We start from the raw sequence: 17,002 nt of genomic DNA on the forward strand, positions 1-17,002 counted from the left end.
ACTAGTGAGTCGGGGGCGGGGGAGGGGGGGAAATGACAGGAAGTATGATGGTAAATAAAAAGGTAAGCAGCAGGTTAGCATGTGTGCAGGAGGGTTTAACAACAAGACAGACTATGAAAGAAGTAAAATGAAAGGATAACTAAGGAGACATTAGAAGTGTTGGAAATCACGAGGACATAAGGGCATTTTATCTGAATGCTTTTAACACTTGTAACAATGTTTACTTTAGCCACTCTTTGTATTCTGTGCTAGTTTTTTTCTCATTTTCTGTTTTACTTTTCTTTATAGCTCTTTTGGCTATAGCTCGAGTGGCTTTCTATTGACCTTTAAAACTTGCCCAATCTTCTAGTTTCCTGCTGATCTTCTCTACTTTGTATGCCTTCCCTTTCAATTTGATAGCCTCCCACAAATCATCGGAAATGAATATGATTTAGTGACCATTACGGAGATATTGGTACAGGATGGTCGCGACTGGGAGTTAAATATCCAGGGGTATCAGACTATTTGGAAGGACAGACAGGAAGGTAAGGGAGGTGATGTAGCTCTGAAATTCAAGAACGACACCAGGGCAGTGCTGAGAAATGATCTCAATTCTATGGAGAATAAGGTTGAATCCATTTGGGTGGAAATTAGAAATTCTAAGAAGGAAAAGTCACTGATAGGCGTAGTATTTAGGCCACTAAATAATAACATCACATGGACGGGAAATAAACAAAGGAATAATTAATGCCTGACTGGTAGGGCAATTATCATGGGGGATTTTAATCTACATGTCGATCAGTCAAATCAGCTCAGTCAGGATAGCCTTGAGGAGGGGTTTGTTGAGTGTATCCGCGATTATTTTCTTGAACAGTATGTAACAGAACCGATGAGGGAGCAAGCTATCCTAGATCTGGTCCTGTGTAATGAGACAGGAATAATTAATGATCTCATAGTTAGGGATCCTCTTGGAAGGAGTGATCGCATTGTGGTTGAATTTAGAGCACAGATGGAGAGTGTGGGGGAGACTACAATAGGATGAAGGAGGACTTGGCTAAAGCAGACTGGAAACAAAGATTTTATGGTGGGCCAGTTGATGAGCAGTGGAGGACTTTCAAAGCAATTTTTCAAAGTGCTCAGCAAAAGTATATTCCAGTGAAAAGGAAGGAGTGTAAGAAAAGAGGTAATCTGCCATGGGTGCCTAAGGAAATAAGGGAAGCTATCAAATTGAAAGGGAAGGTACACAAAGTGGAGAAGATCAGCAGGAAACTAGAAGATTGGGTAAGTTTTAAAGGTCAATAGAAAGCCGCTCGAGCTATAGCCAAAAAAAGCTATAAAGAAAAGTAAGACAGAAAATGAGAAAAAAACTAGCACAGAATACAAAGAGTGGCTAAAGTAAACATTGGTCCTTTAGAGGATGAGAAGAGGCATTTAGTCATAGGATATGATGAAATGGCTGAGGTATTGAATAGGTATTGTGTGTCGGTCTTCACAGTGGAGGACACGAATAACATGCCAGTAATTGACAAAGAGACAAAAGTAGGTGAGGACCTGGAAACAATCATTATTACAGAAGAGATAGTGTTAGGCAAGCCAACAGAGCCAAGGATAGACAAATCTCCTGGCCCTGATGGAATGCATCCCAGGCTACTAAACGAGACGGCAGAAGAAATAGCAAACCATGCAGTTGTGGGAAATTTTCCAAAATTTGCTGGAGCAGTTCCTCCTGAAAATAGATTGGAAAACAGCAAATGTGATGCCACTGTTTAAAAAGGGTGGTAGACAAAAGCTGGGGAATTATAGACTGGGTCACTTAACTTCCGTAGTCGGGAAGATGCTTGAGTCTATTATCAAGGAAGAAATAGCAAGGCATCTAGATAGAAATTGTCCTGTTGGGCAGACGTTGCATGGGTTCGTGAAGGGCATACTTTACAAATTGTTTGGAATTCTATGAAGAATTCCATGGTGGACAACGGGGACCCAGTAGATGTGGTATACCTAGATTTCCAAAATGTCTTCAACAAGATGCCACACAAGAGGCTGCTGCATAAGATAAAGATGCATACCATTACGGGAAAAGTATTAGCATGGGTAGAGGATTGGTTGACTAACAGGAAGCAAAGAGTGGGGATAAATGAATGCTATTCTGGTTGGCAATCAGTAACTAGTGGTGTGCCTCAAGGATCAGTGTCGGGATTGCAATTATTCACAATTGGGGACCACGTGTCAAAGTTTGCAGATGACACTAAGACGAGTGGCAGAGCAAAGTGCAGAGGATTGTGAAACTTTGAAGAGGAAGATAGATACTTTAAGTGAGTGGGCAAAGGTCTGGCAGAGGGAATACAATGTTAATAAATGTGAAGTCATCCATTTTGGTAGGAGTAACAGTAAAAAGGACTATTTACTTGAATAGTAAAAAGTTGCAGCATGCTGCTATGCAGAGGGACCTGGGTGTCCTTGTGTCTGAATCACCGAAGGTTTGCCTGTAGGTACAACAAGTAATTAGGAAGGCAAATGGAATTTTGTCCTTCACTGCTAAAGGAATTGAATTTAAAAGCAGGGAGATTATGTTGCAGCTGTATCGGGTGCTGGTGAGGCCACACCTGGAGTAGTGTGTGCAGTTTTGGTCTCCTTACTTGAGAAAGGATGTACTGGCTTTGGAGGGGGTACAGAAGAGGTTCACTAGGTTGATTCCAGAGTTGAGGGAGGTTGGCTTGTGAGGAGACACTGAGTAGACTGGGATTATATTCATTGGAATTTAGGAGAATGAGGGGCCTCTTACAGAAACATATAAAATTGTGAAGGGAATCGATAAGATAGTTGTAGAGAGGATGTTTCCACTGGCAGGTGAAACTAGAACAAGAGGACATAGCCTCAAAATTAGGGGGAGCAGATTTAGAACTGAATTGAGAAGGAACTTCTTCACTCAGAGGGTTTTGAATCTACATTCAGTAAATGTTTTTAAAGCTAACATACATATTTTTTTGAACAATAAAAGGAATTAAGCGTGAGGTGAGAGGGTGGGTAAGTGGAGCTGAGGCCATGAAATGTTCATCCATGATCTTACTGAATGGCAGAGCAGGCTCGAAGGGCCAGATGGCCTACTCCTGCTCCTAGTTTGTATGTTCTAATCATTTCATCATTGATTCTGATGCCATCAGTTGCATGGGTCCATGGGTCTAGATTTCCCTCTCTACACCTTTCTGCCTCTATATTTTCCTTTAAGATGCTCCTTAAAGCAGATCTTTTTGACCACAATACACACAAACCTAAGTTTTTGGTCATCTAACAACATTAATATTGACTTAAAAACAAAATAAAGCACTGAATCTCCTGCATCTTATTAGGTTAAAGGTACTGTTAAAAGATATGCTGTTGCTATTTCTCTCTTTCTGAAAGATTAGAGCTCTGTCCAGTTTAATTTCAAAGGGAGCCTGGTGAAAGTTTTGAACGTTGTTTGGCATTGGGTAGGGGAAAGCAAAGAGGATCACAAATCAGGCTGACTCAGCAGGTTCCTGTTCAACAAACTGGTCAACACACTTATGACATGTTGGAAGCAGGCATGAGGCTCATTTAACATTATATGGAATTCAAATGAATAGTAATGAACATATGATTCACAGTAGCCATGTGACACACATCCAACCCATCCTTATAAAATGGTTCTTCCAGGTTGTCAAGATGGACAGTGATAAGCATACCAGCATTTAAGGATCGATGGGAAAGTGAAGTGGAGGTAAAAGGTCAGCTGCAATTCTATTATGGTACTGCAAGTTCAAGGGGCAAATCATCTAATCCTGCTCCATTTTATGTTAACAAGATGGTATCTTTGTACTTAGAACCCTGGAGCTTAAAAAGTGAGAATATCTTAGGTGTCAGTTTTCTTTTCACAATGAGAATTAGAATATAATGTTCATCTTTGAGCAAGATAAGGATTTTACCTGGTTTAGATCTAATCTTCTCGAGTCATTTAGTTTCCATTCTGAAACAAACATCGAGAACAAATTTTAAAAATGAAAGGTAATAATTTCTCAAATCTTCCCTTCCCTCCACAAAAAAACAAAAATCTAATTAGTACATGCAATGTGAATGGCATTGGAAATTGCCTTGGAAAAAGACACTACTCCTCCAACTCATTTCCACTTTGGTACCGAATGTAAATCCCCAATGACTGACAGCAAATCAGTGACTATGTAGAATGAGACAGAATGATGGATTGTCATCTAAGACTACAATTGCATCACTTTGCTCTCCTCAATTTCACTTACAAGGTCATTGATGAATAGCAGAAGTGAAGCAGAGGCATACATCTATCAGACTTGTACAAGGTAAGATTACCTTGATGTTTCTGTTTTGAGCAAACCATTCAATACTCAACATTCAGTAATAGAGAGTGGGCTACAGATCTTTTCACAAAAGCAGTGTTTTCCTTCACAACCACCTCTGGACCTTCCTCCGTACCCTGCTTTCCCCAGTAAGGAAAAGCAAGAGGAGTAGAGGAGCCCAGGAGAGTCCTGATGCACAGGCAGCAAATGAGTTAGGAAAGGGGTGATCCAGCCAAACATTCACCCTGCATAGGATTCATCACCCCAAATTTCTGAGGAGTAAAGCACCACAAAGCAGGTTTCTCCAGGAAATGTTAAATGACTCATGCAGGAGACCTTCAAACTGGACCTTGCAGCATTGTCTTGCACTCTAACAAAATAGACATTCAATGACTCTACAAGGTAGACTTATCCTGATCAAATGCAGAGGATTTTTGCTACTGCTCAATCTGCATGGGGCATCGTGTATGCTATTGATGCTCCCTCAGAAGGACTAATTTGTACACTTCTACTTTCCCGGACATAAGACCATAAGACACAAGAATAAAATTAAGCCATTCCAACCATCAAATCTGTTCTGCCATTTGATCATGGCTGAAATGTTTTTCAACCCCTTTTTCCTGCTTTCTCCCTGTAACCCTTGATCTCCAACCCATCAAAAACTTAGTTATCTCTGTCTTAAATTCACTCAATGACTTGCCCTCCAAAACCCTCTGTGGCAATGAGTTCCACAGATTCATCACCCTCTGGCTGAAGAAATTCCTCCTCATCTCAGTTCTAAAGGATTCTCCCTTCACTCCGAGCTGTGCCCTCAATCCTAGTCTTTCCTCATGGAAACATCTTCTCCACATCCACTGTTTCCAGGCCTCTTATTATTCTGTAAGTTTCAATCAGATCCTACCTTATCCTCCTAAACTCCATGGCGTGCAGATGCAGAGTCCACAACCACTCCTTATTTGACAAGCCCTTCATCCCCCAGGATCACTCTTGTGAAGCTCCTCTGAGCCCCCTCCAATGCCACCACATTTCTCCTTAGTTTCCGGACTCAAAACTGCTCAAAATATTCTAAACATGGTCTGTCCGACCAGAGCCTTATACATCTTCAGCTGTACATCTTTGCTCTTCTATTCTAGCCCTCCGGAAAACTTTTGCATTTACCTTCCTAACTGCCAACTGAAACCACATGTTAACCTTGAGATTCCTGAACCAGGATACCTAAGTTCCTTTGTTCTTCAGATTTCCGAGGCAGTGATATCAGAGGCAGTGTGACCTCTGCATTTGTGGTGCCAACGCACACATCCTCAAATATAAAGCAATTGGATTGACTGGCAAATTATTCATGTTATATATTAACAATCTGGACGAAGGAACTGAGAGTGTTGTTGAAATGTTGTTGCCTTCTTTACCACCTGCTGCCCCTGCATGCTTACCTTCAGTGACTGGTACATAAGTACACCCAGGTCCCGCTGCACATTCCCCTCTTCCAACTTACAGCCATTCAGTTAGTAATCTACCTTCTTGTTTTAAATAGAAAATGGCTAATGTTAGGTTTTGAAAAATATTAGCTTTTTTGAAAAAAGAAAGTTCATGCAGAATAGTTTAATACTCCACAATGGTGACCACAGTTGAAAAACGACTGAATGACTAAAGTGCATCAAAACGTCTTATGGTTGTGCAAGATGTAAATAAATATCTGTCTTTCTTTTAGTTAGCTTTTCCAAGTAGGCGGACTAGGGACAATCAAACTGGAATGTGATTAACTGTACCTTGGAGAAAATCATCTTGAAATTGTTGATTTGAGTCAACCAATGGTCCATTTACTCCCGCTCCCCATGCAACCAAGGGTGTGAGGGTTTCTGAGGGGTGGCCTGCACCATGTGAACCTGTATCAGTAAACAAATTCAAAATTTACAAATGAATTTGATGTAGCAAGATACATCTTGTCAAGACCCTTTTGAAACAACGACAATGACGCAAAGGAAAATTTGGTCTTGAACATTTTCTCACACACACAAATTTTCAAACTGTTTTTTCCCATGCCGATATTATTCAGCTGCTAAGAAAATGGATCATTTTATGGAGAAATATCCCTGGAGAAAGGTCATTTTTTGTCTTTTAACTTCTAACTTCTATTTATAGCTTCTAACTTCTATTTATAAATGAAACAGCGGTGGGACCAATATTGGAAAGCGGCCACTCAGATTGCGCCTGCTGTGATATTTAAAGCAGAGTTCGATCTGGGCAGTCAGTGCTCCCCCTGCAAAACTTGCAAGAAACTAATTAAAAGGCAGAGGTCAATGGACTTCGTGGAATGGCCAACATTATTTTTGTCAGTTGCTTCATCTGCTACTTCCTGAATCCACTCAAACTCTATGGGTTTGTACAGGAGTGAGGGCACCCACTCCCTTTATGCTCATCAAATATTAGCCAATCCCAGAGGCTGTCAGCAGCTATTCAGTACAATTTATTTTGCTGGAAAAATAAGAACACAAGACATAAAAGCAGAAGTAGGCCATTTAGCCAATCAAGTCTGCTCCACCATTCAATGAGATCATGACTGATTTGATAATCTTCAACTCCACTTTTCTACCTGTTCCCATAAACTTTGATTTCTTTACTGATTAAAAAAATATACTTAATGACGCAGTCTCAACAACCCTCCATGATAAAGAATTCCGCAGGTTCAAAACCCTCAGAGAAGATATTCCTCCTTAAGTCTGTCTTAAATGTGCAACCCTTATTTTGAAATTATGCCCTCTTGATCTGGGTTCTTTGACAAGGGGAAACAGCCTTTCTACCCTGTCACATCCTCTAAGAATCTTATATATTTCAATAAGGTCGCCTCTCATTCTTTTATATTCCAATGAGTACAGGCCAAATCTACTCAACCTCTCCTTCTAAAACAATCCCTCGTTTCTGTTAGCAGCCTAGTGAACCTTCTCTGTACTGCCTCCAATGCCAGTATACCTTTCCTTCATTATGTGGCTCAAAACTGTTCACAGTATTCCACCTGTGGTTTGACTAGTAACTTACATAGTTTTAGCAAATCCTCCTCACTTCTATACTCTATTCTCGTTGAAATAAAGGCCACTATTCTATTTGCCTTCCCTATAACTTGGATGCTAGCTTTTTGTGATTCATGGTTGAGGCCTCACAAATTCCTCTGTTCTGTAGCTTTCTGCTATCTTTCTAAATTTAAATTATAATCAGCTCCTCTGTCCATCCTGCCAATGTGCATAATCTCAATTTCCCCACAATAGATTCCATCTGTCAAGTGTTTGCTCACTTATTACCTTATCTACATCCCTCTGCAAGGATGGGTTTCTCGGATTTTGTTTCCTGCTTGGAAGGATACTTTGCCAGTCAATCCAATTGCTTTATATTTGAGGATGCGTGCATTGGCACCACAAATGCAGAGGTCACACTGCCTCTGACATCACTTTCAGAAAAATCCCAGCAGGTGCCCGCCTCCAAGATGACGCAAACCAAATTTAATTGGAAACAAATACTGTTCTCACCTTCCGAACCATCGCCACTCCATTTGCTATCTCACTCTTTGCCCCTCTGCTATTCCTCATCAGTCCATTCATTCCCTCCCCACTGCTAAGCTTGTGGCAAATAGCGAGGGCTTGGAAATGAGCAGTGAGCAGGAAGTGGTAGAGGTTCAGAAGAGAAAGGGACAACAAGTGACAGATACTATGTGTCCAGGAGGCAGTACGCAGGCAGCTGATGGAGGCGGATGACGAGTGCAAAGCAATGACATCTGCAGTGGGAGAAACCAGAATTGTGCCAGCAGATGGAATGAGGTGCCAAATGGGCATCAGCAACTGTTCCTGTTCATTGGCAGGAACTGGAGAATTTCTTTTACAAAGGTATTTGCCACTCCCCAGTAAAAACATTGGTGCAGCACCACCCGATGGCAGATGTGATCTACTGCACCAAGAATTCAGACAAAGCTGAATATCAGTAGATTAATGATCACACAACATTTGGTGCTAAATTATGCAGAGTTTAATACAAAACCTCATTATTCCCATGCTTCTTATAATGTCGTATCCTTGGAAAACCTGACAACAATCAATATTTTGTTAATTACATAATAGATTATTAAACACCACATGGACAATAATCTCAATATTATTGTCCAGAATAATAATCTCAATATTATTGTCCAGAAATATCAAAGTTCTTACCCCAATCTGTCATCCCATGATCAGAAGTGTAGATGAAGACAGTGTTCTTATCATTTCTGTAGAAATCTTCAATGATAGACACAACTTCTTCTATACCTTTATCGACTGTTCGGATATTTTCCTTGTACTCGCTGAATAATAAACATTCAGAATCACGTGTAAGAAAAGCAAATTCACGCACTTCTGTAATTTAGTGAAAGATTGCATTTATATGGTGTCTTTCATGACCTCAGGATGTGCCAACTGTTTCAGTGCAAAGGAAGTAGTTCGGAAGCATAATCACTGTTGTAGTGTAGGAAACATGGCAGCTAATCTGAGCACAGCAAGTTCTTTGAAATACCAGTGACAAAGCCACCACATAATGTTTTGTAATATTGAATCAGAAATAAACAATGGCCAGGATACAGGGATAACTCCTCTACTCCTCTTCAAACCAGCGCCATGGGATATTTTACCTGTGAGGGCAGGTGAGACTTCAGTTTAAAGTTTCAGCTGAAAGACAGCACGTCTGACAGCATAGCACTCCTTCAACACTGCACTGGAGTGCCAGCTTAGCATTTGTACCTATACCCAAGACTGGGACTTCAACTCATAACCTTCTGACTCTGAGGGGACTACCATACACTACCTTCTGACTACCATACACTACTGGCCTTTTGCCAGCTCATGCAAGCTAATTAGAAAACAAAGAAAATTATGCAATTGATGTTGTAGTCAACAACCACAAGGACATGATATTCCATAAACTTCTGAACAGCAGGTTCTATTCACCAAGTTCAAATGTCAAGTACAGGAACTTAACAACATAGAGTGATGGACTGCTGGCTTTTCAAATCCAATAACCTGAACTTTAGAATAGCAAGTCAGCTATCCAAAGTGAAATAAGTTTCAGAAATCTCAAATGGATTTATAATCAATTGTGCGACAAATTGAGAAATCCCTCAAAGAGCAGATGATAACTTGATGTCGAAGATGCACAAATGAAAACCATATTCCTGGAATCAAAGAATTTCCAAATTCCGATGTCCCAGTGATTTAGATAAATATAATATGATGTGTGTGTGCACCTTACAACAATGTTAAGAATGGACATGCAATCTTTCAATGATAAAGTACTTACTGTAGAAAATCAATGACTGAAAATACCATGCAAATCTTATCTACAGATATTTCAGAGAAATAATAAGACCTGCATATCATAAATACTTGAGACAAGTGTCAGCTGTCACAAGTTTGTTATTGCCTCCAATGTTTACCTCAAAAATATATCTAATTCTCTGAATATTTGTTTGGTGTACAGATTGAATAATTTTGGCATAAGGACACAGTCTTGTCATACTCCTCTCTTTGCTGGAAACCTATCTATTTGTCCTTCTAGCCTATTTGATCCCAAATCACACATCTTTACATTAAGGTAGCATTTTTATGTAACATGTCTATTAATAAATGTTTTTTCATAGTCTACAAAACATAGACAAAAGTCCTTGCTTAGCAGAAGGAGGTCATTTGACCCATTATGTCTGTACCAACGCCTGAAAGAGATACCCAGCTATATATACCCAAATATATATCCAGCTCTCTGTTGAAATCTCCTATTATATCTGCCTTCACCACTCTCCTCAGCAGCACATTACAAATCCTAATAATTCTGAGTGAAGACGTTTCTCCTAATCTCCCGCCTATCCCTTTTGCTGACAATCTTGAATTGTTATCCCTAGTTATTGTCATATCAGACAGTGGGAACAGAAGATCCTTCTTTACCCTATCAAAATTGCTCATAATTTTGAACACCTCAATAAAGTGACCTCTTAATTTTCTTTGCTTCAAGGAGAATAAGCCCAATTTCTCAAAACTTTCCTTGTACCTAAAATCCCCCATTCTTGGTATCATTCTTGTCAATCTCCTTTACACTGTCTTCAGGGTTTTAACATCCTTCCTTAATTAATGTGCCCAATTCTGAACACAAAATTCCAAATATCGTTTGACCAATGCTTTGTAGAAGTGCAGCATCATTCCTTGCTTTTATACTCTATGCCTCTTTTATCAGCCTAAGGATCCCATAAGCCTTCTTAACAAGTGATTAAATTTGGCTGACCACCTACACAGAATCATGCACTTTTAGATAATTATTGAATACTTATGTTCTTAGGCTGCGTAAATGCTGACAACACAGCACTATTCACAGAATCAGTCCAGCCCTATAAAATATCTCTCATGAAATCAAAGTGAGAAGTTTAGAATATAGGTTGAACATGAACAGCAAAAAGATTCTTAAAATGTAATGAAAAGGAACATATTAGAAGAAACTAAAGGGAAGACTCCCAAAATGTTGATAGTGAGGAATTCAGAAGGCAATGCCACTGACTATCAAAGGGAGATGGTTAGATTCTCTCTTATCCGGGATGATTATTGCAGGGCACTTGTGTGGCATACTCGTCACCTATCACATATCTACCCAAGCCCTGAAAGTTGTCCAGGTCTTATTGCATATTAATGTGAACTGCTTTCGCCTCTGAGGAGCCATGAATGGTACAAAACATTACACAATCTTCAGCGAACATTCCCACATAATGGCAGGAAGGTCATGACAGAATCATAGAGATGTGCAGCACGGAAACAGACCCTTTCATCCAACTCGTCCATGCTGACCAGATATCCAAACCTAATCTTGCCCCGTTTGCCAGGACTTGGCCCATATCCTTCTAAACCCTTCCTATTTGTTTACCCATCCAGATACCTTTTAAATATCGTAATTGTACCAGCCTCCACCACTTCCTCTGTCAGTTCATTCTAAACACTCACAACCCTCTGCTTGAAAATGTATGGGTAGCTTAGTCTTTTATGTTCAAGAGGCATTCTTATTTCAGAACAGGAAGAAGGGTAATTTTTTTTAGATTAGATTAGATTCTATACAGTAGGGAAACAGGCCCTTTGGCCCAACAAGTCCACACCGACCCTCCGAACAGTAACCCACCCAGACCCATTCCTCCACCCTCTATTTACCCCTGACTAATGCACCTGAGTATGAACATGTGGAAACCGTGACAAACAGCAAATTTTTTTGACAGAAGTATTCTAGTTAGTTGAGAGATGCCAACAACGTTGGATTTGATGTGTTGAATTGGCAGAGTGGCTTGAAAGCTGCTCTGCTTCTCAACAAACTGCCCACAATAAGGTGATAAGCTCATGACTGATCCTATTTGAGCAGCAGACAGGACTTACCCTCACTTAGTGCCCAATTTTTGGAATAAACATTTGCACAGTAGGGAGCATTGAGCCAAAATCAGACTGTTTTATTCATTCCAGGGGAACACTCAATTTCTGGTGACAAGATATGCCCATGAAATGCATTAAATATCACAGCAAAAATATAATGGCATGTAGCGTAACCTCACTACATTCATCACTCTGCAACTAAAAGGTATTCAAAGCTTAATAATGAAAATGGCATTAAAACACAATTCATAAAATTTTACTTTATATCATATCTAGTTTTACATCAGAATGAGATCTGATAGCTTCCATAGATGACTTGCATGACATAGATCTCTTGGTGGTATTTTTTCTGAAGTCTTCTTCTCGAGCTTTGTCATGCTATATCAAGACCGGACTAATGCTACATACCGAGTCTTAGATCAATTGCAAGCATCAGGAAAATGAATTTCAACACTTTTTTGTTGCAGAATTTTCCAAGCTGCCAGAGGTAAGTTACTTGGAATTAGAATTGGTTTGAACTTGAAGAATTTTCTCAAGCCAACCAATTAAACCTGTTGGTTTATAACCTGGTGTTGTGTGATTTTTAACTTTAAACTAAAGAATATCAGGATACATTATCCTCCATCTATGCACAGTACTGAACACGTCACTCTTATATTTAGCAATGCATAGTGTTTACAGCATAACATCACGCCATTTGGCCCTCGAATTTCATGCCAAAATATACATTCCACACGAGTTTCTTCCCATCTCTCTTCATTTAACTCTTTCAACATTTCCTTCCACCTGTTTTTTCCTCATGTGTCTATTTAGATTCCTTTCAATACAGCAATACTATTTATTGCAATGACTTATGACAGCAAGTTTCACATTCTAATCACTGCTGGGTAAAGAAGCTTCTGCTGAATTCTCGATTGGGTGTACTACAATTATGGCCTCCATTTTTGTTTTCACCCCCGAATGGTAACATTTTCTTCACATTTACGCCATCAAATTTATATTTGCCAGGATTTGGTGTTGGAGAGGCTGTTAGGTCTGAAGGTTGATAAGTCTCCGGGGCCTGATGGTCTGCATCCCAGGGTACTGAAGGAGGTGGCTCGGGAAATCGTGGATGCGTTGGTGATTATTTTCCAGAGTTCAATAGATTCAGGGTCGGTTCCTGAGGATTGGAGGGTGGCTAATGTTATACCACTTTTTAAGAAAGGTGGGCGAGAGAAAGCAGGTAATTATAGACCAGTTAGTCTGACCTCAGTGGTGGGAAAGATGCTGGAGTCTATTATAAAGGATGAAATTACTGCACATCTGGATAGTAGTAACAGGATAGGACAGAGTCAGCATGGATTTATGAAGGGGAAATCATGCTTGACTAATCTTCTTGAATTTTTTTTGAGGATGTAACTATGAAGTTGGACGAGGGAAATCCAGTAGATGTAGTGTACCTGGATTTTCAGAAAGCTTTTGATAAAGTCCCACACAGGAGGTTAGTGAGTAAAATTAGGGTGCATGGTATTGGGGGCAAAGTACTAACTTGGATTGAAAATTGGTTGGCTAATAGGAAACAAAGGGTAGTGATAAACGGCTCCATTTCGGAATGGCAGGCAGTGACCAGTGGGGTACCGCAGGGATCCGTGCTGGGACCACAGCTTTTTACAATATATGTTAATGATATAGAAGATGGTATCAGCAATAACATTAGCAAATTTGCTGATGATACAAAGCTGGGTGGCAGGGTGAAAAGTGATGAGGATGTTAGGAGATTACAGGGTGACCTGGACAAGTTAGGTGAGTGGGCAGATGCATGGCAGATGCAGTTTAATGTGGATAAATGTATGGTTATCCACTTTGGTAGCAAGAACAGGAAGGCAGACTACTACCTCAATGGAATCAATTTATGTAAAGGGGCAGTACAGAGAGATCTGGGTGTTCTTGTACACCAGTCAATGAAGGCAAGCATGCAGGTACAGCAGGTAGTGAAGGCGGCTAATAGCATGCTGGCCTTCATAACAAGAGGAATTGAGTATAGAAGCAAAGAGGTGCTTCTGCAGCTGTACAGGGCCCTGGTGAGACCACACCTGGAGTACTGTGTGCAGTTCTGGTCTCCAAATTTGAGAAAAGACATTCTGGCTATTGAGGGAGTGCAGTGTAGGTTCACGAGGTCAATTCCTGGAATGGCAGGATTACGTTACACTGAAAGACTGAAGCGACTGGGCTTGTATACCCTTGAGTTTCGAAGATTGAGAGGGGATCTGATTGAGACGTATAAGATTATGAAAGGATTGGACACTCTGGCAGTAGGAAACATATTTCCCCTGATGGGTGAGTGCCGAACCAGAGGACACAGCTTAAAAATACGGGGTAGACCATTTAGGACAGAGATGAGGAGAAACTTCTTCACCCAGAGAGTGGTGGCTGTGTGGATTGCTCTGCCCCAGAGGGCAGTGGAGGCCCACTCTCTGGATTCATTTAAGAAGGAGTTGGATAGAGCTCTCAAAGATAGTGGAATCAAGGGTTATGGAGATAAGGCAGGAACAGGATACTGATTAGGAATGATCAGCCATGATTATATTGAATGGCGGTGCAGGCTCGAAGGGCTGAATGGCCTACTCCTGCACCTATTGTCTAAATCCTTTAATGATTCTGAAGGCTTCCATCATGTCAGCTCTCAGTGACTTCTAGAGAAGAAGCCACATTTCACTGCACTATTTCATCAGTTTAGATCTGGACTGCTGATTGCGCCAGTGTGCTTGGCATTTCAGGACAACCTGTTGTTTCACCAATTCGGCTAACCAGGCACAAGGACATAACACCTTATCCGAATAGAGTAATTAAAGAAGTCAATGGAGTCTAATTAAAACACTCAGTAACCATGGCTCAGCTGCTTAATCCAGGTATCATCTAGATCATGATCACTAGACTTTCATCAAGGCACGTAGGTCTTTCCTAAAGGTAGGCCAAAATTATCAAAGCTCCTGGTCAGTATTTTCTACTGCCTTCTTGATCATACACCCTTCTCCTCACAGCCAATATCAGCTACTAAATTTTAATACATTCCCAAGTCTTTCACATTTTCATATGGAATGAAAGGGGAAAGAATTCAATCTTTTTACTCCCAATTCATTCCATATTTATCGTGCTATGATGTTCACAATACCTCACCCCCATTTTGTTAGCAACCTTCCAGGTGGAACCATACTAAATGCCTTCTTAAATCAATCAGGTAAGATTTCCAAATATTAGTTTTTAATGGATTCTAGCAGTTTTCCAACTGATGATTTAAAACTCACCAGTATACAGTCCTTAACATGTCTGTTAATTGGTTTTGAACAGTAATTTTACACTTTCTGCCTTTCAACCAGGGAACGTGAAGCCAGCAAACCTTGGGAGATGAAAAAGGTACAACTCAAAGTGCAGGAAAATGCTATAAAAATTAAGAAGTACAAGAGAGAATCACCTTGACATTGGCCTGTGAGCATGTCCGTTGGTATCCAGCCCAAGCAAATGAAGGAAATAAATAACTTGATCTTGTCTCATTTTCTTTGACAGCAGTTCATTTTGTTTTGCAAATTCAAAAAACTCCTGTTGGAAAACAAAAGAAAAGACATGAGGACATTGGGAAACAAAGATCAATTTGCACAGGCAGCTACAGTAATGTTCCTTCTATTACGGTCCCACATCATGCCTCATCCTTCCATGTCTGATAACTTCTAAACAACACCCTCCACTCTTCAATTTCATGAATTCACACAGCTCAAGTATGAGTGACAAGTACTGTCAAATCAGGCACAGTACTGTGTTACCAAGAATTAAGATCTCAAATCCATTTCATGCAGGATTCTAACAGTGCGTAACCAGGAAGGTTTCATCTTATCTATCCAGACAAGCTTCTGGCTCACACCCCAGAAGTGAAAGGATCATGTCTTAATGCACTACACCAATCATTCCAACCTCCACTTCCAGAGATCTACTTTCAGCACAGCCAAAGGCATTTCTTATTATGCATTACCATTCCCTTAAGTCAGTCAGTATTATTCTTGTCTGCAAAACTTTTTCCATCTGTATTTCAAAATCAGATCTGAGATTTTTTCAGGTCAGATTTTAAACAGCGACTGAAAATTATGGAAGTGTCTTTATGAACATACGACCAAGAAACAAGAGTGGGCCACTCAGCATTCGATCATGCTCAGCCATTTAATAAGTTTTTAGTGGATCTGATGTTAACTTATACTCTACATTCCTGCATATCTCAAATAATCTTTCAACCTCTTGATAATTAAGAATTTACAGCACAAGCAACATAACTACAACAGCATCTTTCATTAACTTGTATTTGTGTAGCATCTTGAATGTTGTCAACCATCCCAGAGCATTTCACAAATGTAATCTGATACTGATTTGTATGACGAGATATTAAGGAAGATGACTAGAGAAGTGAAGAACTTTACGGAGAGAGTTACAAAGCTTAATGCCTAACAATTAATGATGGAGTCGTGAAAACTGGGCATAGGCAAGAGGTCAGAATTAGAGGAGCATCAAATTAAAATGGGGACAGTAAGTATCTTCTGAAAGAAAGTTAGCATTTTCCAATTACTATTGGTAAACATGCGAACAGGTGAAGCACATTCCTGATACCTTTACTTCATCGAAAACCCAGGTGTCCAGCTTCGATGCATCCTGAGCAGCAAAGTCCTCCTTCTCAGCTGGATACATTTGTGTGAAGACATGGTCACTGCTGGCACCTGCAGCATACAAGCATTTTGATAACTTAAACCAGGATGACCTAATAATGGAAAATAGAGACTTTGTACACAGGAGTTTGTACACCCTGATCAAACAGACATGTGAATTCGAACAGGAATAGACCATTCGATACCTGGAACCTGCTCCACGTTTCAATAAGAAAGGCTGCACAGAGCTATGGACTCATTTAACAAAAAGTCTGACAGGTAGTTCAATTAAAGTTTGAACTGAATAATGAACCTTGTTGTTTTGAACCTTAGTAAAGCAGTATATATGGTTTTCTACATTTCAACTTATATGCATTCTTAGATTTTATAACTGTAGAAAATAATTCCTATAAGGCAACACACATATCCAACATCCCTCTGCAAAGTTGAGGGAAAAGGTTCTCAGAAATGATGCGTTGCTTTCTATTTTACAAACCTGGTCCAGAAATACATATACATCAAATCTATAGTTTCACATAGTGCGATGATGTATCAGGTCATAAAAAATTGGAACAGGAGTCAGCCATTCAAAAGTTGACACAAGCAAATTGAATCAAATTACTTC

The 17,002-nt window shown here is 40.0% G+C and overlaps 1 protein-coding gene across 1 annotated transcript in view; it reads right to left on the reverse strand.

Moving 5' to 3' along the window:
• pign (phosphatidylinositol glycan anchor biosynthesis, class N) overlaps positions 1–17,002 on the reverse strand; it is a 115,413-nt gene that overhangs the window by 86,158 nt on the left and 12,253 nt on the right. Inside the window, exons 5-9 of the mRNA XM_043719611.2 lie at positions 16,343–16,449; positions 15,165–15,289; positions 8,498–8,628; positions 6,071–6,187; positions 3,921–3,961 (exon numbers count right to left, since the gene is read on the reverse strand). Coding sequence (XP_043575546.2) covers positions 3,921–3,961; positions 6,071–6,187; positions 8,498–8,628; positions 15,165–15,289; positions 16,343–16,449 — 521 coding nt within the window. The remainder of the gene's footprint in view (positions 1–3,920; positions 3,962–6,070; positions 6,188–8,497; positions 8,629–15,164; positions 15,290–16,342; positions 16,450–17,002) is intronic.

The sequence above is a fragment of the Chiloscyllium plagiosum genome, unplaced genomic scaffold (genome assembly GCF_037043375.1).
Source record: "Chiloscyllium plagiosum isolate Xiang-an unplaced genomic scaffold, Cpla_swu_hap1 HiC_scaffold_34, whole genome shotgun sequence".
NCBI classification, from domain to species: Eukaryota; Metazoa; Chordata; class Chondrichthyes; order Orectolobiformes; family Hemiscylliidae; genus Chiloscyllium; species Chiloscyllium plagiosum.